This window comes from Nycticebus coucang, chromosome 4 (genome assembly GCF_027406575.1).
Source record: "Nycticebus coucang isolate mNycCou1 chromosome 4, mNycCou1.pri, whole genome shotgun sequence".
Taxonomy (NCBI): domain Eukaryota; kingdom Metazoa; phylum Chordata; class Mammalia; order Primates; family Lorisidae; genus Nycticebus; species Nycticebus coucang.
The window spans coordinates 122855179-122881298 of NC_069783.1; the positions used below are offsets into that span (position 1 = coordinate 122855179).

Genomic DNA, 26120 nt, shown 5'->3' on the forward strand with positions numbered 1-26120 from the left:
TTTCTGTGATCTTAGGCAAGTTTCTTAGTCCCTCTGCAGTTCCATTTCCACCTCTATAAAGTGAGCACTTATTAGAGTGTGCCTCTACCCGTAGGCTGTGGGGAGGACTAAAGGAGATTGTTGACATAAAGTATTCAGCTGAATGCCTCGCCTATCATAAAGCCTGCCCCCAAATGGCAGACATTACTATTATCTTTCTTACCACTGTTATTATTAACCCACCCATGCTCACCTTGGCATTTCCTGCATCCCATTCTCAGCATATGTGAATGAATTGCTGTTTCTAGCTGAACCTGCTGCATGAAAACGTTGGCAGCAACTTTTCTTGTCTGGGGCAGTGAGAGGTGCCCGTTCTGAAACTGCCTGGATAGAACACTGTGTGTTAAGCATTTTAACTACTTGTTTATTTTTATCTTTAACTGGAATGTTGCATTTTTCAATTAATTGGCCATTTCTTGTTTAGCTCCTCTAGCCCAAAAAGTAAAAGAAGGGAAGAGAAGAGGCACAAAAAACAGTAAGTAGATACCACTCAAAGCATCATACTACTCTTTGGTTTGGGGAGTTGGAGACATAGCCATCACGTGAGAATTGCCAAATAAACAGGGGAAGGAGGGGTGAGGGAAAAGAGAGGGAAAGGAAAGGGAGAGAGAGAACTGAGTATGTACTTGTAGTTGTGGGTCTTGGTGTGCGTGAGTGCAGGAGGTTGTGTGTATGTGATGTGTCTGTGTGTGCATGGAAATGTACAGTGTGCATGGCGTGCACTTTGTGTGTACATGGTCATATATTTATACGCAGTGTCATTGTGTTAGTATGTACATTGTTTGGAAAAGTCTGTACATTTTTACGCCATAGAAACATTTGTGTGCACTGAGTACACAAATGTATGCAATGTGTGCAAACATATACAAATGTATATGCAGTATATTTTTGCGTTCACATGAATGCGTTCGTGTGCCTGTGCTTGTGTGAGCATGAACGTGGACAGTATGTGCAGGCACGCTGCATGCCAATGTGTGTGAATTCTAAGCTCTGTGTCTGTACACTGGTTCCATATTTGTGTGCATTACATGTACATGGGCTGTGTAGTTGTTTTTGCCTGTGCACACATGTGTGCTGTGTGTGCATGGTGGTCATGGTCACATGTTTGCACATGTGTAAACCTACACGCGCGTCTGTGTCCTGGCTGTTGGATTTCCAGGGTGGAGACATTCGTGAAGTTCCTATCCCCAGCTGTTTCCCAGTTTATAGCTGGTAGTAGAAATTCAAATCAGCTGGTGCTGCCTGCAGAGTTCAGTTTTCAGCCAAATTAAAAGTAAATTTGGTTACAACCCACCTACTTTATACCCTGGAAAGGTTAGTGTTTTCCAATCAAATAATATTTTATCTCCCTCCAAGAAGCTTCTAAAGAAAGGATCAAAGTCAATACAATGAAAGGTAGTTGGCTGCTGGGAAAGGGAAAGAGGGGGCAGGGGCGCAGAGGGAGGGCACCCAGCTTTGCTGTCCCAAAGGGTCTCTTTGCCCAAGGTCAGTATGAAGGAGGGCATTAAAGCCAGCAGCACAGGGGCCCATGTAACATGCTCTAGAATAAAGCAGTAAAGTCTTGGATTTGCTCAGGGAAGAACTTCCTTGTCATCAGACTTATTTGGTTCAAGTCAAAAGGTAATTCTTGGCCCTGTGTATTGAATGTGCTTTCATGCTAAGCACAGACAGACCTCATGTTCTTAGAGAGCTCATATCATTTGTTCAGTGCAACCCCGGGACAGGCAGCCACAGGGTCAGGGGCTGGGCCCGGACCTCAAGAGCTCCGGGAGGACCATCACTGAGACAAGGACTTCCTGCCAAAGGGCAGCAAAATGGCCACGCTCTCCAGGGCCACTTTGTGAGCCAAGAACAGAATGAGCCCCCAAAATTGCTGCCAGGGCATCAGAAATCTCGTGCAAGCTAAAAGACAAGAGGCAGGAGAGAAAAAGAAGAACACAGCATCCTGAAGATGAATGGTGGCTATTCTTGCCAAGTCCCGGAGTCAGAACAGCTTCCAAGCAAGTGACCACTGGCATTCGTGAGGCCTTAATGTGTGGCTGGCCTGTGGTGGGCCCAAGGAAAGCGATGAGCCAGACATTGTCCTGGCCTGAAGCAGCTCACAGAGCAGTGAGGCCCAGGAGTCAGACACAGGGCAGGTCCCAGCTCTGCAGATGGCAGCCTGGGCATTATGCAAATGCTGGCACTGGGCACACGGCCTAGTGGTGAGGACAGCTTCCTGCAGGAGGGGATGTCTCAGCTGAGGGTGAGGATGGGAAGTGAGCATTCTAGAGTATAAGTTAGGCAAGGTTAGGCAAGTGGTTTCAACTCTCTGTGCCTCAGTTTCTTCATCTGTAAGATGAGAATAATAAGACAACCTACTTCAGAGGTTGTGAAGAACAGATGAATTTCTTTAAGAAAAATGCTTAGAATACAGTGCCTGGAGCAAAGTCTGTATTAGATACAGGTCACCTGTCATCATCCTCACACCACCATCATCATCACGAGGACATCATGAGCTGGGAAATGTGTGAGCCAGAACACAAGCAGCTCAGAGTTGCTTGAGCCTGCCAGGTTGGGGTGGAAGATTTCAAGCAAAGAAGCCAGACAGCAGGGACTTGCTCCTGAAGGTGCCTGGGGTTCAAGGTCAGAGTTTATAGTTGACACAAAGGTCATTGGACACTTTCAGTAGGGAAGGGATATTGTCTTGTCTGATGATTACATTAGAAGAATCCCTGAGTCCTTTATTAGGATAACCATGTTACCTCCTGATAGAGTCATCTCTAACTCCCACTGGCTTTTTGGCTTGACCCAAACCATTAACATTCTTTATACAACCTTAATCCCACTGCTTTTGGGTTATTTTTACTTAGAGATCACTGAAATAACCTATAGTAATACTGTTATTAATGGTAGCAATACTCATTGTTGTTGTTCTATTTGATAATTTTTTGTTGTTAATGAGGTTTATTTTGAGTCCATGCTAAGAATCTGGACTTAATTTTCTGGGTCTGAGGTTACAGCTTGGCAGCCTGAAGGTCTAATTTATTCTCCAAATAGGTTTTGTTTGCCCCCAAAGGTGACTTTTTAAAAAACAAAAAATGAGCTTCCATTTAAAATAGGGGTATTTTACATTTAAAAAATCTGTATTTCCATGTTCACTTGAAAAATTAAGAGATCCAGCACCATGGTAACGTTCTTCAGGCAAAGCAGCTCCTTCTGTTTAATCTCAGGCCTTCTTGGGGTTGTTCTAGTGCCTGGCTGATTCACACCTTTATGGCCTTTAACTGCCCCTGAAGCTCTGTGAAATGAGGCATTAGGAGAGGGAGAGGAGTCATGGAGAGGAGATTCTCTGCAGAGTGTGGCCTGCTATGGTCCTTCTTCCAGCAAGGGATGGAAGAGGAGGGCCCTGAGTTATCCGCATACCCCTTTCTGCTCACCCGTGTTCGGTACAACTGTTCAAAGACCCCCGAACACCTAGGAAGGATACTGTGGTAACTCAGGGGTCAGAAGAGATGTCTGACTTTGGGAGGGATGGTGATTTGGGTTCAAGAGAAAAATGGGTATCACGAGATCAACTCTCTCTCTGTCTCTCTCTTTTTCTTTCCCTCTCTGCTCTGACTCATTCCTTCTCATCCCCCAAGATCTCGAAGCCGGCCCCGAAAGTCTCACCGCCACCGCCACCACCGTTGCCCCTCCCGGTCCCAGAGCTCAGAGTCCCGCTCCTCAAGCTGTGAGAGCAGGTAACTGGTCACCCCAGAGTCCAGTCTGAGCTGCTCTTACACAGCTATCATCAGCTTTGCCTTAGTTGTTGCTGTCACTGTCAGAACCACTCTTCCAGCACAGGGCTGGACTCCTGTGTTACACCTGTCCCCACTTCCCTGTAAAGCAAGGGCTAGAGGCAAAAGAGGCTTGCTGCTGCCACTTTTAGGAACAACAACTTCTAGCTAACACATGTTTTTCTAAGTGACTGTGGCACCACACTTTGTATGTCCACTTATAGGATCCTCTCTACAACCCCATGAAGTAAGTACTATTGTTATTCTCATTTAAAAGATGAGGAAACTGAGGCATATGGTGTTAAGGAACTTAGCAATCAAATGCCAGAGCTAGAAATGAAACTCAGTACTTTCCACTGTCACTAAGGCACCACTCCAAGCACAGACAAGCTAAGCAACTCATGAAAGGCCACACAGCACAAAATGCCAAATTTGTTCTAAGTCCCTTCCAAGTCGGTTTTCTCCTAACCTGCACCCTCGTTATGCTAATGAGGGAAAGGAGAAGAAGAAGGAGAGAGAAAGGAACAAAAATAAGAACTGGAGCTCCGCTGATGTTGATACTTAGCATCGTGGATGTCCAGTGGTGCCAGGCAGCTCTCAGATGTTAGGGGCTACTCTCCTCCTTCCAACTGCCTCTCATGTTTGACCTGAGGAGATTTAAAAATATCATTGTCTGGGCCTCATTTAATCCCCAAATAAAGCAGAATGTCTCTAGGAAGGGTGAGTTGTGGAGAAAAGGGAGGGGAGGAATGTTGACCCAAATCCTGCTATGCTAAGATTTCAACTATGATCTCTCCCTTAATCATCCCAATAGCCCCATGTGCTAGCACAGTGCTTCTCCACTTCTGCTGCACTTTACCTGGGAAGATTAAAAAGATACCAATGAGGCCAGGCGCAGTGGCTCACACCTACAGTGGCTCACTTCTCACAGTCTGGGAGGCAAAGGCAGGTGAATTGCTTGAGCTCAGGAGTTCGAGACCAGCCTGAGCCAGAGTGAGACCCCATCTCTAAAAATAGCCAGGTGTTGTGGCAGCCACCTGTAGTCCCAGCTACTTGGGAGGCTGAGGCAAGAAGATCACTTGAGCCCAAGAGTTTGAGGTTGCTGTGAGTTATGATGTCATAGCAGTCTACCAGGGGTGACAAAATAAAACTCTTGTATCGAAGAAAAAATTATAAATTAAAATAAATAAAAATAAAAGGATACCAGTGCTTGGATCCAACCCTCTAGACCAGGCGTCCTCAAACTGTGGCCCGTGGTTTTTACTTCAAAATAAGATATGTGGGTGGCGCCTGTGGCTCAGTGAGTAGGGCACCGGCCCCATATGCCAAGGGTGGCGGGTTCAAACACAGCCCCCACCAAACTGCAACAACAACAAAAAAAATAGCTTGGTGTTGTGGCGGGCGCCTGTAGTCCCAGCTGCTTGGGAGGCTGAGACAGGAGAATCGCGAAAGCCCAAGAGTGGAGGTTGCTGTGAGCCATGTGATGTTATGGCACTGTACCCGAGGGCGGTAAAGTGAGACTCTGTCTCTACAAAAAAAAAAAAAAAAACAAGATATGTGCAGTGTACATAGGAATTTGTTCATAGTTTTTTGTTTTAAACTACAGTCCGGCCCTCCAACGGTCTGAGGGAAAGTGAATTGGTCCCCTGTTTAAAAAGTTTGAGGACGCCTGCTCTAGACAGTCTGATCTAATTCAAATGCATTGGGTCCATGGCAGTGAGGTTGTTAAATCTCCCCAGGTGATAAATGAGTGAGGCTAAATGTAGGAAGCATTTGAGAATCCGCGGAAGCATTTGACATCCACATCCTTAGTGAGGCTTGGCGTTCCTGCTGACATCAATTGCAGTCCCACCAGCAGCACGTGAGTGTCCCTTTGTCTCTGCATCAATGCCAGCATTTCCTGCTTTTTGCCTTTATAATAAAGCCATTCTGACAGGGTAAGGTGGTATCTCATTAGGGTTTAATTTGCATTTCCCTGATGACTAGTGATACACTGCTGGTGGAACTGCAAATTAGTACAACCTCAGTGGAAAACAGTATGGAGATTCCACAAAGCTATAAATGTAGACCTACCATCCGATCCAGCAATCCCTCTACTGCCTATTTACCCAAAGGAAAAGAAGTCATTTCATCAAAAAGACACCTGCACTCAAATGTTTACTGAAGCACAATTCACAATTGCAAAGATGCAGAATCAATCTAAATGCCCACCAATTCATGAGTGGACACACACACCATACAGTATTACTCGGCCATAAAAAGTAATGAAATAATGTCTACTGCAGCAATTTGGGGTGGAAATGGAGACTACTATCCTAAGGGAAGTCACACAGGAATGGAAAAACAAATACTGTGTGTACTTCCTAATAATTGGGAGCTAAACAGAGGACACACAGGCACAAAAAGATATAAAAGACATTGGAAACCAAGAAGCGGGACAGTTGGGAGAGAGGTATGGGGTACAATGAACACTATTCTGCTGACAGGCACATTAAAGCCCCAATTTAACCATTATACAAGGTATCCATGTAGCAGAAACGTTTGAACCCCTCTAATATTTTGAAATAAAGAAATTTAAAAAATGTAAAGAATATCACCATCTGGCGGCGCCTGTGGCTCAGTGAGTAAGGCGCCGGCCCCATATGCCGAGGGTGGCGGGTTCAAACCCGGCCCCGGCTGAACTGTAACCAAAAAAAAAAAAAAAATAGCTGGGCGTTGTGGCGGGCGCATATAGTCCCAGCTACTCGGGAGGCTGAGGCAAGAGAATCGCTTAAGCCCAGAAGTTGGAGGTTGCTGTGAGCTGTGTGATGCCACGGCACTCTACCCCAGGGTGACACAGTGAGACTCTGTCTCTACCAAAAAAAAAAAAAAAGAATATCACCATCTGACAAGACCACTCTGTAATCAGTGTGAGCCTGGACAACAATTCCGTGTCAAAACCATAGCCTGTCTAGTCCTCCCTCTTTCTAGATAACATTGGTGAAGACATCCAGTCAGAATTGCCCTTGATTTCTGACAGCACACAATCCAGAACAAAGCCCCAGTTCTGTAAACCTGTGGTCCTCAACCCCCAGGCTATGGACTGATACCAGCCTGTGACCTGGTAGGAACCAGACTGCCCAGCAGGCGGTGAGCAGCAGGCGAGGGAGTGAAGCTTCGTCTGTGTTTACAGCTGCTCCCCGCTGATCACTCACATCACCACCTGAGCTCCGCCTCCTGTCAGATCACATCAGATTCCCACAGGAGCACAAACCCTACTATAAACTGCACACAGGAGTGATCCAGGTTGTGGGCTCCTTACGAGAATCTAATGCCTGACAATCTGAGGTGGAGCTGAGGTGGTGATGCTAGTGCTGGGAGCGGCACAGATTATCATTAGCAGAGAGGACTGACTGCGCAGAGACCATAATGAATCAATTGCTTGCAGACTCATATCAAACCCCACCACCCTGTCCATGGAAAAAATTGTCTTCTATGAAACCAGTCCCTGGTGCCAAAAGGTTGGGTACCATTGCTGTAAATGCTGTCCCACGCCACTACTACAAGCACAAATCCTATAACGGGCTCTTTCTAATGCCCTCTTCCTGGGACATATTACACTTGCCTGTGGTAGCAAGGAGCGACAACACACTTGTCCAACTGTAGGTGGGCCTCTGATGGCCTTTCTCTGGAGGGGATTGGCCCACTGAGTTTAACAGCATCACTGACCTGTTGCAGCTGAGAAAACCACTTGTGGATGTACAAAGGGGTCTGAGCGAGGTCACACAGCTAGGAAGTGACTGGCAGAGCTGGAACAGGGATTCAGGTCTGCGTGGCTCAGCCCAAGCAGGTCACACAGGTCACACACTTTGCAGAAAAAAAGATCTGAAAGGCCCAGCGCGGAGAGGGGCACTCCAGAGTAAAAACAGGAGGCACCACTTCTTATAAAGGGCAAAAAACTGCCCTGGTCCTGGCTATGCCACTTTCAGGCTATGTGACCTCGGGCAGTTCCCTAAAAGTCTCTTAGCCTCAGCTCTTTTGCCTGTAAAATGGGAAAAAGTAATACCTCCCCTGTTTATGTCTTTAAGTTGTAAAGAGGACTGTGAAAGCACCTTAGGAGGGATTTATAAATGCTATGTAAGTCCGTAAGTATTGTTTTTATTATTCCTGAGGCTCAGAGAGCCAAGGGGATGTGCAGAGTCCAGATATACCCTTTCCACATCAGACATGCCTTTGTTTCTGCTGCAGACAAGGCAGTCGGATCTACACCTGACAAACTTGCAGAAAGCATCCCTATCATTTTCGTCAGCCATTTTTTTCACCAAAGTTTTGGGCGGCAGTCAATCTGATGCCTCTGTTTCACAGATGGCCAAGTCACATACACAAAGACACGCAGATATACACAGTTACATTTATAGACAAACACATGGAAACACAGATGGACACACCGAGACATACACATAGTCATGATAATCACAGGGGCACACCCAGCGTGTTAAATTGAATCAGAAGTCTCTGTTTGTTTTGTTTTTGCAGCTGCCTCCCCAACTCCCAAAACAGTGCCAGGTGCTTGAAGGAGCATTTGTGAAATGAGTACATGAGGGAACGAATGGATAAATGAATGAATGAGTAGATGCATGGGCGTGTGGGTGGATATACGCACATAGAAACTTAGGAACAAAATTGAGCATGAATATATACAAATGACCCTGAATATACTCTAGGGTCCTCAGATCTTGTTGGTCCCTGCACCCTCTCCCTGCCATGCTGCCCTTCACAAGACTCTCAGGTTTCTCATCTCTGCCCTCAGGCACCGCGGCCGGTCCCCAGAGGAAGGGCAGAAGACCCGCCGGAGGCACTCCCGCCGCTGCTCCAAGATACTCTGCAAGGACAGTCCCGAGGCCCGGCCCAGCTGCCCGCCCAACCAGCCCCTCCAGATGCCTGGCTTCCTGTCGGCCAGGGGTGTAGTAAGTATCCACACTGCCTCCTCTGCCAGCCTTGGCCACGACACTTGTGGGAGGTGGAGGATCAAGTTCAGGACAGCACACACTACATTTTAACTCAATTTTGAACAAAAATATCCCACTGGGTCTAGAACTCATTATCAGTGAAACAAATGATTATTTACCAGCCTTTGACAGCATTTGGCTTGGGGACTTGGGAGACTGGAGGAGAAAAACTCAAATACTCAGGGTTTTGTTCTTTTGTTTTTTTTGTTTTTGTTTTTTGTTTTTTAATTTGGGGACTGTTAAAAAACAAATACTGGTCTCTAGAGTGACACGTACAGGAATACATGTGTGAACACTGTGGGAGGTTTCTTTGGGGAGGAAGGAAAAGAAGGGGTCTCTAGCTTTTACACAAAGTCTATATCCTTTATCTCAGCTGGCCAGCAGCATTGGTTGGCAGTTGGTATTTGATTCTACTTATAAACAAGACCTGAATTTATGTGAGAATTTTCTTCCATGGAGCTCAGAGTACTTGACCTGTGTCCTCTGATGTAGCCACACAGGTCTCAGAAGTTGAGGGGACCACTGCTCTCACTTACTTTTACAGATGGGACAGAACAAGTTTCAGAAAAGTTAAGGTCTGGGGTAAAGCCACAAACCAAGGCAAGAACAAATCTAATTTAGCAACCTGGCATTGAATAGAAGTAGGCAGTCCTCCCCCAACTCAATGAGGAGAAGCTAGAATTCAACTTCAGGCAGTTTGATACCATGAGCGAGAGATTTAGAGATGGATCTGAATTCAAGTCCTAGCTTGGCCACTTCATAACTGTGTGGCTTTAGGGAAGTTAGTTAACCTCAATTTCTCATTGGTAAACTTGAAGTAATAGCACTTCCATGTGAGATTGTTGGGGATATCCAAAAAATAAAGTATGTGAAGGCCTTTTGTAGATTGTAAAGGGATATACAGACAAATAGGAAGAGAGGCAATGTCGACATAGTGGACAGACATCTTCCCTAGGTGCACATGAACTTGAAATTTCAGGTAGCGGACTCCTAAGAAAGGATGAGATGGATGTAAGGGAAAGCTCAGGGGTGCTTGCAGGGTGGTCAAGAGAGAGAAGGCAATGATAAACAGCAGTCAGGTCTGGTTGGCACAATAGTTATCTGCATGCATTCTGGAAAATTCTTCTTTACCAGCCAGTAAATTACCAACGGCTAATTTTGCCCAAGTCCTTTGTCTACCTGGAACCTTCCTTTGTAGAGATGCCTGTGGTTACATGCAGATGGCAAATGTCCACCTGCATTTTCTCTTTCCCAAATGTTCTAAGAAGGGATCTTTCCAGTATGACAGAAAGTTCAGACATCTGGGTATTGTGTTGACTTCACTGGACTAATCATTTTATACCTCTCAGCCTCAGCTTTCTCAAGTAAGAAATAGGCATGATTATCCCACTTGTCTCCCAAAGAGATTGTAGCAAAGTAAGGATATATTTGAAATATGATTGTTAAGAGGTAGAGGAATGTTTTTAAGTGAGTAAAAGCTGCCTAATCTCACTGCTCATAATTTGTGGCAGCCCCTCTGGAGGTCCCAAGTGTGGCCCTATCTAAAAAGTACCATTGGGAACAACTGACTTTCTTGCCTGCCTGGGATGGTTTTCTAACAGGGTCATGTCTGTCAAAATGTGGCAAAGAGCTGGGTCTCTCCTCCTATACCAGATTGGCTATTGGTAGTTTGTTTTCCCAAAACACGTGGATTCTTGATGACTATGACGTATATTGACTCGATGCTTCCCATGAGTCCAGCTACTATCAGAAAAACTGGGCTTACCTTTACCTAGAAGGTAGAGGCCTTAAGAGCTCATCTAGGTCAATGCCCTGATTATCAAGAAGGAAAATTAAGATCCACAATGCCCTGATTATCAAGAAAGAACATTAAGATCCACAAAAGAGGGAATGACTTACAAGGATGGGGGGAAGGCAGAGTTGTTAAACCTGGGATTATTGTTTTGTGATCGAATATTGGCTCTAAGAGAGGGGCATTTATTTTAAATCTTTCTGAGCTGTAGTTCCCTCAACTATTAAAAAAACGAAGTAGATAATAACAGCCTCTTCTTCAAAAGACAACTTTTGAGCCTACTTGGCACAGAGAAAAACCTCAACAGATATCACCAGTGTTATGATGACAATATTCCAGATCCTGGCTTTGCACTTACCAGCCATGGATCCTCAGGCAAGTTATGTAAACTCTCCGTGTCTCAGTTTCTTCAAAATCTATAAGACTAGTGTAATAATAAGACCTACTTCATAAGATTGTTATGAGAATTGAATGACTTCATGTAAGTAACATGCAACGGGTAAATGCTACATAATGTTTGCTGCTAGTGATCTTAACAACAGCAGAAGTGTGGAAATAGCAGTGGTAATAGTAGTGATGAACATAGCAGTAGTAATAATAGTGATAATAGTAGTAACAGTAGTAATAGTTCCAGGCCCAGGCAAGTCAATGTCAAGCTGAGCTGGGGCTAGAGCCAAGGCTCCTGCTTCTCAGAGTAGTCCCTTTCCATCCTAAGTGGCAGCAGCACCCCATATGGGCATTCCCACCTGACTCAAGGTGCCTGTTTTTAAAGAGCATCAAATGCCCTCCCTCCCCTCCCCCAATCTGGTCCTTTTAGTGCCTCCCCATGCTTGGCCCTTTTTCATCTTCTCTCTTATGAAGGCAGAGATGGAAGAAAGTTCTAGGTTGGACCAAAGGCTTCCAAGAGTCCTGGCCCCAAGTTTTTCTCCCTGTGAAAGCTAATAGCAGAGTCACTTTCATTGAAACACCCATATAATCATTAATTTAAGTCTACCAACATCTATTAAGCATCTATATCGGGTCAGGCTTAGATTGGCTTTCAAGATCCAATGAGTAAGAAAGAAATAGGCTGTGCCTTCTTCTTTCTTACTCATTGGCGGAGTGGGGAGAGATAAGTTAAAAACAGATAATGTACGACAGTTGATGCTGGATGCGTAGATGGGATAGAAGGTTAGCAGGCAGAGAAGGGGACTAGGACTAGGATTAGGCAGAAAAGGTAACAATTACCTGAAAAAGTAAGAGTGAACCAGTGAAAAAAGGAAGTAAAGATTGGAGCTGGAGATTGAGATAAAATTTCGGGACAAGATTTGAGACTCTACAGGTAAGCAGGGCCCTAAACATGAGGATATTTTATGCCATGGCACCTGCCACACCCAGTGGCAGGCATTTCATATGCACAGCTCTTTAAAAAATCAGGGGCAGGTGCATTGTATCAATTTGCATTAATGCAATTAATGAATTTGCACATTTGGGGGTGGAATCTTAACTGCAATCCTAGTTGGTGAGCTAAAGGTAACCTGAGGCTTTCTTCCTCAGTCAGAGCCCAAATACAAATGGAAGTTCCCAAAGAGATGGTTTAGGGACCCCCTCACAGCCTCCACTCCCAGCCCTTATCTTCATTCTACCATCTCTGTTCAAGGCCCTGGGAAAGAAGAGAGATGAAAAAAACAACACTCTTATTGAACACAGTGCAACAGTGCTGCGATTAGGGCTGAGACAGTGCCTCCTCTGGTTCTTAAAATATACGACTACTTGCACACTTCAGCTCATCTCACCCCAGTCAACCCAGTCACCCCTTCCCTCCTCTGGAATCTTCTGGACTCTCTCACAATCCAGCAACTGAAAAGTGACACCTACACCTAATCCCCTTCAATATCAAGGCCAGCCTCCCTTTTGATGGGGTAGTCTCCATAACCAAATAGTTGTTGAATATTGTAAATGTCACCCAGCAGAGATGCCAAGTACAATGTATAGTGGGACCATAGAGGAAGGGTCAGACAATATTGTCTTAATGTTCAAGAGGGCTTTACAAATAAGGGATCATTTGAGTTGGGCTTTGATGGATGAGTAGGAGTTTGTCAGGTCGAGATGTCTGATGGATAAAGGAAGAGGGAAATACCACAATATGCCAGCCACTGTCACATACTTTACACAGTTTTTTCCTCATTTGATACACAAAACAGTTCTTTGAAGTAGTTGCAATTATTATCACCTTTTTTTCCAGATTGAAAGACTGAGGCTTTGAGAATTGAAGTGACTTAGGAAGGTAACCCAGTTGGGAGAAATGAGAGCTGGTGTGAACTGTGGCTTGTGCCTTGGAAGCTTACTCTGATAGCCAGCATGGAGAGTGAACTGGGTGATCAAAAAGGTGGATTAGACAATGGAGAAGCTGGGGGCTCCAAGGTTTGACCAAGCCATTTCCCTGAGGTATCAGTTCTTTATCAAGTCTGCTGTGATCAGAGAGAGAATCTAGAAGGGGGATGATTAAGACTGAGGCTGAGCCAAGAAGGTCAGGCTTCTTTTTTCCCTCCTCTTTTCTCCTACCTGGGCCGGTAGTCACCATATACCCCTTGTTTATCAAATCCTGCACAGATCCAAGACCCCCCACCCAAAAAAAATAATAATAAAAGAAAGACTTGTAGTCCATAAAAAAAGACCTCATGAAATTTATAAACTGGAGGAAGTAAAAGAAGATGACATTTAAGACATGGGTTTTGGCATATATTTGGGTACTCTGGAGTTTTTTATCACGTCTTCCTGTGACACCTTGGGTAACTAATGTTTACTGAGTACCTCCTACTATGTGCCAGGTGCTAGGCTAAATTATTTACATGCATCATCATCTCATTTATTTTTCATAGCAGCCTTTCAAGGGAGCTCCCACTGATAACTCTATTTTACAATGAGGAAACCTCAGCCTAGAAACATTTTTAAAGGGCTGCTATTCAATGGAGAAGCAGGAATTTGAACATTGAAAGTCTGATTTCAGAGTCCATATCCTTAATGACATGACCTCTCCTGTGTCATTTCATTTCTCTGGGCCTCAGTATCCTCATCATACCTACTTAGATTATTATTTGAGGATGGAGTGAGATAAGGTATCCATTCATTTCAAACATACACACTAAGCACCCACTATCTCCCAAATGGGCACCAGAATGGAGCAGTGAACAGGAGGATAAGGTCCCTGCTTTCATGCAGCTTCTGTTCTGGGTAAAAAACTTATTCCAATGCTTGGGACACAGCATTCAATTTATATTAGTTGCTATTATTAATATTTTTCATCATAGCAGCTTTACTAAACTTACTCTAAACAAACCCAGATATGATGTTTTCAGAGTATCCCTGGCCTCAGTAAGCTTAATCACATCCAAGAGCTCAATGGGTTTCACAACAGCCTCGGGAGAAAGGCAAGATGGGAATATGCTTCCCGTTTTGTAGACAGGGAAAATGAGGCTAAAGAGAGTCCGTGGATGGCATAGGCCTTTAGACCCTGACTCAGGCTCTCGCACATTCTGTAAAGTTTTCCAGCTGTTTCTCAACTGGGAAACTCAACAATCAACATCCAAAATCCAATGCCGCTTATTATAGCTGAGAGAAGAACCAAACTGAAGAAGTGTGGGATGAGATTTGGGAATTTTCAGGGCCAGTTGGTGTTTTGTTTGTTTTTAGTGGGAGGTGACATAGCATTGTCAACTTTTGCTTTTACCAAAGAAGAATGGGAAAAAAAGACAACCACTATTTTTCTATCATGAAAGGGACATTTTACCACAAAAAGAGATAGCAAGGACATGAACTTGGAAGGAAAGATGAGTCTTTAAATCAAATGCATTTAGCAGGATGAAAAACTTATTACATTGAACTTGTTGTTCTCATTTCGATTTGGCCGGTGAAAAATTGGTTTGAGTGGATCTATGTGGAGACTTCCAAGAGCAGCGGGAAGGGGACCATCAAGATAGGTTTCAAAGATGGGGTTAGCCTGAAGCAGTCATTCCCTACGGCTCCTGCTAAAAGAACAAGAAGCTAGACTACCTCTCCCTACTTTAGGTCCAATGCAGTGCACAGCCCCACGGGATTGCCCCAGCCTCAAAGGACTTTGTCATCGTCCCACGATCTCCAGACAATACCCCATCTCTTTCTCCAACTCCCCTTCCTCCCAAATGAACTCCCAACAGGTCAATGAATCCATTCTTTTGCCATCTTCCTAATTAGTGCACTTAGATGAACAATAGCAGAGAAAATAAACTCAATGTCTTTGTGAAACAAAAGGATTTTTTTTTCTTTTAAGAAATAACCAGAACCCTCTAGCTAAAAGCTCTGCCATGCAACTCTATACTAACATGAGAATTTCCAGTCCCCCATATGGCAGGGAAGGAAAAAAAAAATTTATAGCCATCTCTCTCCATGGGGCCATTTGAAGCTCAGTAAATGGACTTGTTCAGTTTAATTGGAATTCTCTTCTTGATTGTATTTTTGTAACCTATTAGGCCGTGCTGCCTCTTGATCTCGGAATTCAGCTGAAATTAAATTTTGAAGTGTAAGTGAGAGGTTGCCTTCCCCCCCAATTCTTGATTAAATAATGATTTGAAACAAAAACAATAAATAACAGTGCCGGCTTCCCTGGAGGGCTGAGAGACACTCCCAGTGAAATGCCAGGGAACTAGAGTTCATGGTGGGGGGACTTAATTACTTATTAGAAAAACCCAAGTGGCAACGCTGAGTATATTAAAGAACAAAGGAATAAGGCAAGCTTTGGAGTTTAAAAGAAAAAAAAGCATTGGAGCTTGGCATTGGGAGCGGAGGGGGGGAGAGGAAATAAAGGGGAAATAATTTGTATATGTTCCTCCAATGGCCATGAGTGATGAAAGGCAATCTGTCCTAAAGAAAACCCCCCAAATCCAAGATTGACAGTCTAACTCAGAAGGGAAGAATTTGCAATAGCTCTGGGGTCGGTAACTGGTGGTCTTCTTGTTCCTTTTACTGACAAAATCCAGCAGTCAAGATGAGGAAAATGGAACAATCTACTTCCCAGTTCTGGAAGGAGAAGATGAAACATAAAAGGCGTACTACATTTCTGATGCTTGTGGAGGGATCAGAGCAGCAACACACTTTTAGAATAGAGAGTCTCAAACTTAGATTTCTCAGGAGCCAGGCAGCTAAAAGATATGAGTAACAGTGACCCCATGGGGTTTGGGGCCAGGAGTGCTCATGCCCCATTGAAAAGGGGGCAGCTGCAATAGCTCTCAAGATGATTAGTGCAAGGCAGGAATGTGAGCCCCATGTTGCCACATCTTACTTTTCAGCAGAAACTGGAAATGTGGTTATTAAGTGAAACATCTCCGTTCTACCAATGTTGGCAATTAATTCAAATTTATTTCCAAACATACCAAGAGGGCTAAAGAAAGCATATCTGAAACAAAGCATGACTTGGCTTGCCAGTTTTCCAATGTTGATTTGAGATGTTGATGCAGATATTGTCCACGTATATATGTATACTCCTATCCCCCCTTTCCCTACTGCAGGGCACACAGCCAACTTGTAGCATACAGAGGGGATTCCTGGCTGCCAAAGCCCCCTTTGCCTGCCTATGGGGCAGTCTGGACATACTAGCGAAATGACACCCTTGGGGTTCAGCCTTCAACCTATAGCTGACAGGTGATTGATATATAAATACTGCAGCTCTCTTGGCCCTTGGTTGAGATTAACTTGAGCATACAAGTTCTACCCTGCTTCACAGGGGTCCCCCAGTGGAATGAAACACCAGCTTCCCACTGTGGCACCTGGTTTGATGATACATCTTCTATCATCTCCCCCTTTACCCCAACTCCCTCAGGAGTTCCTTCCCCTTTCAAATAAGCTATTAGCACTCAAATTTCTGTCTCAATTTCTGAGAATCCAGATTGGGCAGGTGCTATTTCACTTGGTAACAAAGTAGATATTCCAGAGGCTGAATTTTTATGCCAGGCCCCAAAGGTTGGCCTTTGGAGGGTGAGGGAGAGATAGAGGAAGGGGTAAGATCAGACACAAGAAAAGAACCCTGGTGAGGGTTCCAGGTCTTTAAACTGGGTCCAGGGTACCAGGAGGGTATTATTGGTGGGCATTGGAGGGTCTAGGGTAGTTCCTGTTGGCGAATGTCTTGGGCACCATTTCCCAGCCAATAATACAGGGGCAGAGAGCAGGTGCATTCATAGAGAGAAATTCCCAACACATGAAGAAGAGCTCTTCAAAGGTGAATTTTGAGATGTTTATTATCTAAATGAAGAGACAGAGAAGCAATGGGGCGCTATCCTGGCATGTCAATGTCCAGTGGGCAGCTGTTTGCATCTTATGTGCCAGAGGGGGTGTCTAACTGGGAAAGAAGCATCCAGGGATTGGCCTCCACCACAGGCCTGAGTCAAGTCTCCCTTGCACAGTCACAGCCATCACCTCCCCCAATACACAACCGCTCTACCTTTGTTCTCTTGTTTGCATGAAGCGAGTGGAGAGCTCTGCAGAAGGCGGTGTCTGGGGTTTAGGAGGCCATTAAACTGTCCCAATATTACTAATGACAAGTTTATGAAAAGGCTCCTGCCACATGGAAGGATAAACAGAGCCCATCAACTTTTCAAGATGAAAGCAAATGGCGTTTAACTGCAAAGAATCAGCAGTGAATGTTTTCAAGTTACCACCTCCTCCCAGCCAGAGTAATCCTCCACACAGGCCAAGTAGAGTGTGAAGATTTTTGTGATCAGTAGCTCCTAGGGACGTTATGTCATGTTGGCTGTGCCCTGTCCAAGAGTGACCAGCCTGAGAGAGAGTAAGAGATGAACTTTACCTACCCTCCATTCACCATGCCCTGATGTGAAGCCTAGAGAGACGGGTACCATCTCTTCTAATTTCTCCGGTTAGAAGGAGCACCTTAATTCCTGACCCTTAAGGAACACGTTTTCCTTTTTCTTTTTGTGAGACAAAGGTCTCACTCTGTTGTCCAAGACTAGAGTGCCCTGGCATTAGCCTAGCTCACAGTAACCTCAGACTCCTGGGTTTGAGCCATCCTCCTGCCTCAGTCTCCCAAGTAGCTGGGACTACAGATGCCCACCACAACATCCAGCTAATTTTTCTATTTTTAGTAGAGACAGGGTCTCAGTCTTGTCCAAGCTGGTGTTAAACTCCTGAGCTTAAGTGATCCTTCTGCCTCGGCCTCCAAAGTGTTAGGATTATACGGTATGAGCCACTGTGCCACGAGCACCTTTTTCTAATCTGAACAAAGTCACTGTATAGTCTAGGAGCCTTACTGCATGCAAATAGCCAGACTCTGGTCCGTCTTTTAACTTGATCTCCCAGAGAGGCAAAGAGTGGAAAAGGAAATGAGTAAACCCAGCTCAGCTTGCCCCTTCCTGAAGGCTTTGTGGATCTGGAACTTCTCACCTGAAGCCTAGAGTTTTGCTGTTGGGAATCTGCAGACAGTGTGCTTTTTCTCAAGGTCTTGGGCCTGAGGGTATCAAGAAGAAGGGAGGAAGGAGGGAAAAAAGAAGACTCCACCCCTTCTCTCTGTTATGGGTCTGGATCTCAAAACTGATTCAATAGCACAGCACGGTAACTATGGTAAATGATGATCTAGTGTATATTTCAAAACAGGTGGAAGAAAATAATTTGAATGTTCCCAGCCTGAAGAAAAGATTAATGTCTAAGGTGATGGACATATGATAGATACCCCGTTTACTGTGATTTGATCCTTTACACGTTACATTAGAACCACTGCGGTTGACCACCTCCCTACACTGACCACCTTCTCAAGTTCACCCAATTTTCATAGACTGGACATGCACCACATGTACGTATCAGTACGGTACACCTAGTTCCTTGTGTTGACCATCTCTGTATGTTGACCAGTTTGTTACAGTCAAGAGAGGGTTTACTGTAAATAGATGAATCCAAATATCACATGTGGTCCAAAAATATGTACATCTACTATGTATCAACAAAACTTAAAACTTGATTTTAGAGGTTCTCTCAAGCTCACACACACACATCCCTGAACTGGTCTTGAGACCTCAACCTTTAGCCAAGACTCCACCAAGTTTTCTAGGTTAACTATTCTTGGTATGATAGAGGCTAGTTCCTTTTCAAAATAACATTCAGTTCCCAAAGCTGTCAGTCACCCAGCTGGACTCAGCCAGGGCCTGATTATACAGCCTTCTCTACCAGCAAATTAAGTTAGGATGGGCACATCAAGGCTTTCAGGGAAGCATGGAGCAGCTTTGTTCATTAGGTACCTACCCTGTGCCAGGTGCTGGTGGGTGCTGGGCTGCGGCATTGACCCAGCCATGACCCTGTCCTCAATAAGATCCCCACACGGACCAGAGAGAGAAGCAATACAATAAGAAACCACAATGCTGATGCTCATTTTTGAAGGAGAGAATAAATAAAAGATCAAATAAATGAATGAATGAAGCACAGAGTATTGTGCTATCCTGATCTGGAGGATCAGAGAAGATTTTCTATAAGAGGGGATACGTATAGGAGATGAGGAGGATGAATAAGTTTAGCCATGCAAAATGTGGAAGAGGAAGGGTGTTCTGGGCAGAGGAAATGGCACGTGCAAATGGCCTGGGGTTAGAAGAACAAGATGGGATGCCAGAACCAAAAGAACTCAAATTGGTCAGCTTAGGTTGTGGGGGCCAGGGTGGGATGGTGTGGAAGACAGTGGAAGAGATTCTATTTGTAAAGTATAAAGAGCTGAGTTGTAATCCATGTCAAAGAGTTTAGATTCATCCAGAAAAAAAATGGGACTTTTAAACATGCAGGAAGGATTGATATTTTCAGGCACCAAGGTCAACCTAATGAGAACATTTCATCAGTGCCTTTATCTCATTTTTCTGGTGTTGATGGAAAAGCATGATACCTTGTAGATCGCTTCAGTTCTGACCATACAAGTTAACATGTGGATTGGTCACAGCCAGGTGGAGACACTCTGAAAGTAGCCCCTTGAGCATACAGGGTTGAGAAGGTGAACAAAACAAGGTATCCTTCTTTATCTACTAGCCCTGGGGGCCTCACGGTTGAGAAATTCTTGCCCATAGGGACCCATGATACACTAGGAAAAATGCTTTAGAAATTAGTAGTCAAGACTGGAAACAAGCACCTGAGAGAGAAAGGCCCTGCCTGGATGCCCCCGGGTAGCAAGCCACATAATAATGGAAATTACTGTGCCCACAAACCCTGCCCTGCAGTTATTTTCCAGCCTAGTTTCCTCCAAGATGAGCCTGCCCGATTCACTTGTAATACACTGATGAACAAAGATTCCACGTGCCAAGTCTCAGCCTGAGAGCTCAGGTTCCAGGCTCTGGCTGCCTGGCATGATGTTTTCTTATTCCTGACACAGATGGTGGAAATACACGTGTTGCCTTTGAACTCCGGAGGTGAGAAAGATGTGGCATCCAAACTGCAAAAGGGAAGACAAATAGGAGGACCAGAATGGGAACAGGGCCTTTGCATTATTCTGAAAGAAGTCTCACTCTAGGAAACTCCAGCTGGGCAAACTTATGTTGAGGTCCCATCTCCTAAAGCAGAGCTAGCCAGATTGCCAAGCAGGTAGAGTGGCAGCTGCGCTGGACAGCACTTGGTCTGGACCGTCACCTTGCCTGTGTGCAAAGCCAAAATGGATACCCTGGGAGTATCCAAAAAGGAAATCCTATCTCCCCAGCCCTGGGAGCTGGCATCTCAGCTCCTGGGGGGATCTCTGCTACTCTTGCAGTTCCAGTGTCTGTGTCCCACTCTCATGACTAATGGCTGAGAAGGCAGAAATGGTTCCTTAAGAAAGCACAGAAGTCCCCTTCCTTTAAGCCCAAGGTGCACAGGATTAAGTGGGGGAGAAAAGCAGGCTCTTGATGGTGAAGCCTGCCCTAATATTTGTAGAATATGGAGCAAGAATATAGAAGAAGACCCACATTCTAGATGTCTAAATGTTCATAAATATACCAGGAAGCAATCAAAATACATGCTCCTATCTTGGCAAACATAGCTTCGAAATGATCTGAAAGTCAATTTTAAATTTAGAATCTTGGATCCTTTGGACTGCCAGGCTGTGACATGGAAGTGTGGGGACAATCTGGCCCTGAAACCCTCCCTTCCTCTTCCTGCCTCTGACACCACACAATACTATGATGGGCACCACACACACACACGCACGTGAACACCTGAGCCTGAACATCCAAGTTCTGTCCAAACAGCCACGCTTAGACCTAGGAGTGTGCATACTTGAAGCACGGTCCACCTGAAGAACAGACCCATGGATGAGGCCTACAGAGACCTTGGAAGGGAGCTCAGGGACCATTTAAAAAGAGAATTCTGGCATCTCAGGTACCCAGATAGTGGTTCTTGACAAGGGAGGTGGTACCTTCTTGTCTCCACAGATTTCTCAACTCATAGAGATGGTTATTGCTGGAGAGTCAGAGCAGGGATTCCCTCTCACCCACACTTAAGCATGGTGTTGTTGGCGGGGACCAGGCTGAACCCTCTGTGTCATTCCAGCCATGATACTGGCCTGAACATTTAGAGAAAACCACCCAGCGTGCTTCTAAATACATGACTGCCTGGCTGTCTGTCACCTCCTTCACTCCTTCATCTGTCCTAGATTAGCCCCAAACAGGGTTCTGGAAGCCCTCTTTTATTCCTAATCACCCCAAAGCCAAATCTCCAACCCCCTTCCAAAACCCTATGTTGCAAGCACATCTTCCGTCCCTTCCTGCGTCCCCTCAATATTTACACCTACACAGATGTAGTATTCCAGCTCCCACCTGCATATTCAGTGAGAGTTTCCTGCTCTAACTTGGGCATTAAGGGATTGACTAGGTAGGCTAGGGTAGGTCCCCTTAATGATAGAACCAAACCTAATTGATGCCCTACCTATCAAAGGCACTGAAAAAAAAAAAAAAAAAAAAAAACTCAAAGTTCAAAGCCAAGTTTGAGGATGTGCAGAAAGGTGTGTGTTTTTTCTTGTCATTTGCGACTCTAACGATGGACTCACGTTGCCCGCTCTTCCCTTTCTCTTACACCTTACCTACCTACTAAAGGAGGAGTTCTTGCTTGGTAAGTGGATATAATCCGCAAAGACATGAGGGAATTTATTAGAAGCCACTCAAGAGCCTTAGCTACCTTCTACAAGGGGAAAAGGACACACACGAATATCCGTAGAGACCTTTTTTTTCGTTTGTTTTCAGTCAGACTATTTGACTTCCATTTTTTTTTTTGTCCTTCCCTCTTTCTTTTCCCCTTTAGTTAAAAACTGCTAAAATGTCAGTTTGCGACCTTGACTTTATATTTAAAAGGAAAAAAATCCCAAAACTCTCATCTTTATTTCATTCCTTTTCCCCATGCAATATTTGTTTAGGGTTCTATTCAGGCAACTTTTTCTTTAAAAAAAAAAAAAATGTTCAAGTAATTAAGGATTTGGTTGAAATTTAAAATTTTGGCTTTATCTCTCTCTTTTTTTTTAATTTCCAAGATATATTTTTTTCAGGCCCATAGCCCCATTTCTTTTTCCCTTTCCCCTTCCTTTATTTTTATTATTGTTTTAGGTTGAGTTAAGGGTGTTTACACCCCCCTTTCTATTGAGTTGACTCTTTTGTTTAATTCATTAGAAATTAAATTTTGTATAATTTCCCTTTTATTTTGTTTAATCTGGATCGCATGCTTTTCCTCTGCATGATACCTAAATCTTCCAGTTATCCTAGCAGGGGGTAAAAAAAAAATCACCTTTCTGTGCTATTCTTTCAGGAATTTGTGCTTTTGTTTTTTGGCGTCTCTTCTTTCTTCTCCTCTTTCTCTCTCTTTCCTTTTGTTACAGTGCATCATGACGGTAAACATTTCTTGGTTATTTAGACACAGCCCGTGGGCCCAGCTCTCAGCAGTGTCCAACGGGTCTTTTTGCTTTCAGATCACTGGGTCGGGGTCTGCTGCTGACCTCTTTACTAAAGCAGCCAGCCCACTCACCACCTCCCGAGGGCGATCCCAGGAGTATGACTCAGGCAATGACACGTCCTCGCCACCCTCCATGCAAACCAGCTCAGCCAGGTCTCGGGGCCAGGAAAAAGGGAGCCCCAGTGGAGACCTAATCAAGAGCCAGGAACTCAACAGTGGCAACACCTCTGATTCAGGGAACTCCTTCACCACCTCTTCACCCCAGAACAAGGGGGCCAGTGTGGAAAATCTCTCCCCTACCAGCGGGGGTAGAGAATCAAGGTCAGTGCATCAAGTGGGGGTCCGGAAGCTCCCTCCTTAGTTTCACCTTGTTGCTCTCTCATGCCAGCACTCTACTCTGCCAGGAGTCCTGTATTTGCAAGAGAGAGAAAAGTTAACTCAAACTGGCTTAATATTTTCTTTTGTTTTAATCCAGGGGCACTAGTTTCAGGTACAGCTGGATCTAAGGACTCAAAATATGTCATTGGGAATTTGTCCTTCCTGCGATGTCTTAGTCCGCTTCCGCACTCTATTAGCCTTATTCTCATATAGACCCTCCCAAAGCATTGACAGATATGCCAAGCAGCTAACAAATCTACCAGTTTAGCCAGACAACAGAAGAATAATGTTTCTTCTTCAATATATTAGCAAAATACCGGAGCAGGTGCTCATTGGTTCTGCTTGGTTCAGCTTAGGTCATTTGCCCAGCCCTACACCGATCCATGCTGTGCTTTGGGCCAGAATTTGTCACATGCCACCACTGGGAAGGAATAAGAACCTTCCCTCATTCCTCTGCAGGAAAACTCAGGTTATTGATATCAGGATGGAAGGAGGTTGGAAAGGCAAAAATAGCTGTCAATTTTATTAGTAATTACAGAAGAAAGTCTGCCATTAAATTCATTTTAAGTGACTGTCATTTAAAAACATACCACAGTACTTATCTAAATAAATTAAAAATGCATATCGACACAAACACCTGCACATGGATGTTTACAACAGCTTTATTCATTATTGTCCAAACTTAGAAGCAACCGGGATGTCCTTCAGTAGGTGAGTGGATAAATCACACTGTGATACATTCAGATGATGGCATATTATTCAAGGCTAAAAAGAAAGGAGCTACCAAGCCATGTAAAGATGGAAAGGAAACTTGCATGGATGTTTCTAAGTGAAAGAAGCCAATCTGAAAGGGCTACATTCTGTAAGATTCCAACCATCTGACATTCTAGAAAATGGGAAACTATGGTGCAAGTAAAAAGATCAGTGGTTACCAGGGGATGGTGGGAGGGAGGGATGAATAGGAAAGGCACAAAAGATTTTTAGATCAGTGAAACTACTCCATGTGATACAACAGTGATGGGCAATTGTCATTTTACATTCATCTAAACTCACAGAATATACGAAACCAAGCTACAAAGCTCTAAGGTAAACTTTATAGACTTGGGCTGAGAGTGACGTGTCTGTGTAGGGTGATCAAGTGTAACACATGTACCACTCTGGTGGGGGATGCTGATGGGGGTCAAGGGTGGGATTTTGAAGAGGCAGAGGTATGCGGGCACTGCCTGTACTTTCCATTCAATTGTGCTGTGAAACATAAACTGTTCTAAAAATAAAGTTTAGTTACATGTATATGTATACATACACATGCATGTGTACATATGTGTATATATACATACATATATACACACTCATATTTGTATATATACACAGACATATGTGTATATGGTGTCTGACAATTAAGTTCATGAACTCATCCTGGAAAAAGTGCTGTCTACCTATGGCACAGTCAAAAGACTCCTCTTGAGAAGCTGTGCACCAATGCCAGCACCTAGTCCCACCCTTCAGTGCTATTTTGGAACTCTTTTTCTGGAATGGACATCAGAGCTGTCATCATACAGCACATAAAAACATGCAGCAATAATAATGAACACCACTCAGCAAGACACCACATGTCGACATGGACACAACTGTGAGACACTGATATACCAAGGTTACAAATCTTGCTAAATTGTTTGTACAGTGCTGCCAACATAAGCACACAGTGGCAAGTTTGCAAACTTAATTGTCAGACCGTCTTTCAACAACAGCTCTGGTGGTCATTCCAGAAAAAGAGTTCCAAAATTTGAAGGGTGTATTAAATGCTGGTGTTGGAGCATGGCTTCCCAAAGGGAGTACCTCAAAGGTGACCATAGTGATATTCATCTGTGAGATATGTAGCGTTTATTCTAGGATGGGTTTGCAAATTTAACTGTCAGACCTTGTACATATATATGAGCACACACATACCCCATAGCACAGTATTAGGTAAAGGGAGATTAGCCTATAATAGAACACTTGGACGTCTCCATTTTTCCCCATCTTAACACATTTGCTAGATGCAGTTTTCCTGCAGAAAACACTTCCGCACAGTTGCTTAGGAGCCAGCTGCAATTCTACTTCATCATCCCCTTACTCTCTTACTCAAAAAGTCACAACAAAATGCTAATCACTAAGAGTACTGTCACAATAATAGCTACTAAAATTTACTGATCACTTCATCTGTACCATTCTTTCAGTTATTTATCCTTCAACTTGTTATCAGACATTTCCTATAAGCCAGACACTCAGCTTGATGCTGGGGATATAAAAATGGAATGGTCTTTCCCCACCAGGAGCTTATAATTGATGAGGCAGATGCACAGATGCAGGAGGGGCGGGAAAGCTTTGCTGGTGCACTCCACCATGCTAACAGTGAGGTTTTCCTTCTTCTGTGGGTGGGAGTCTGCCTTTGTTCAAAGCGGCCAAAATTTTCGAGACATGACCAAAGCCTTAGCACTGAAACAGTTAACAGCTTCTTTCAAGGTCAGAGCACCCTTTGTCCCTCACACAGTAACCACTTCAGTCCAGGACAAACAACTTGGCATCCATGCACAGACCTGGCCTCTGGGAGCCAGAGCTGGGGCAGAGCAAATGTCACTTGTCTCCAAGAACAGGCAGTGAAGTTCCCAGAAAAGAGAAGGAGGTCACATGTCTACTGCTGTACTGCCATGCTATTATGCAGGGAAAATCAAGAATAGCTAGAAAAACAAAAACAACAATAATAGTAACAGCAGCTAATATTCAGTAAGCCCAAACCACGAGGTACTATGCCAGGTGCTTTCCTTAAATACTCTTCCTTAGTTCCTCATAAAACCTTTATGGGATAGGTACTATTATAACCCTTTGGTAACTGATAGGGAAACTGAGCCTCAGTGTGGTTGAGAAGCTCAGTTAATACCAGGATTCAAATAAAGATGTGTCTCCACAACTGGAAGTAAAGCCTGAAACCAAGCTCAGGGGTCAGTGATGATGACCCCTGGCCCAATCCAAATGAACATATATTTACAGAGAACCTAACCGAGGTCCAGCATGGCCCCAGGCAGGGTGAAAATACAGAAGACAGGACCCAGTCCTTTGGGTGATTCTGCACATCTGCACCCTTTTGTGGGTCTCAATTCCTCCACCTGCAAAATGGGATACACCAAGGTTCCCCCAATTAAAACCATCTACATGTTATCTTCTTGATTTTTACCATATGCATGTACTACTGATACTTTCATTTATTTTAATAATCACACACACACA

At 44.3% G+C, this 26120-nt stretch overlaps 1 protein-coding gene across 1 annotated transcript in view; it reads left to right on the forward strand.

Moving 5' to 3' along the window:
• SRRM4 (serine/arginine repetitive matrix 4) overlaps nucleotides 1–26120 on the forward strand; it is a 147424-nt gene that overhangs the window by 115123 nt on the left and 6181 nt on the right. Inside the window, exons 6-9 of the mRNA XM_053588846.1 lie at nucleotides 464–514; nucleotides 3663–3761; nucleotides 8587–8743; nucleotides 22495–22799. Of these exons, the coding sequence (XP_053444821.1) occupies nucleotides 464–514; nucleotides 3663–3761; nucleotides 8587–8743; nucleotides 22495–22799 (612 nt within the window). The remainder of the gene's footprint in view (nucleotides 1–463; nucleotides 515–3662; nucleotides 3762–8586; nucleotides 8744–22494; nucleotides 22800–26120) is intronic.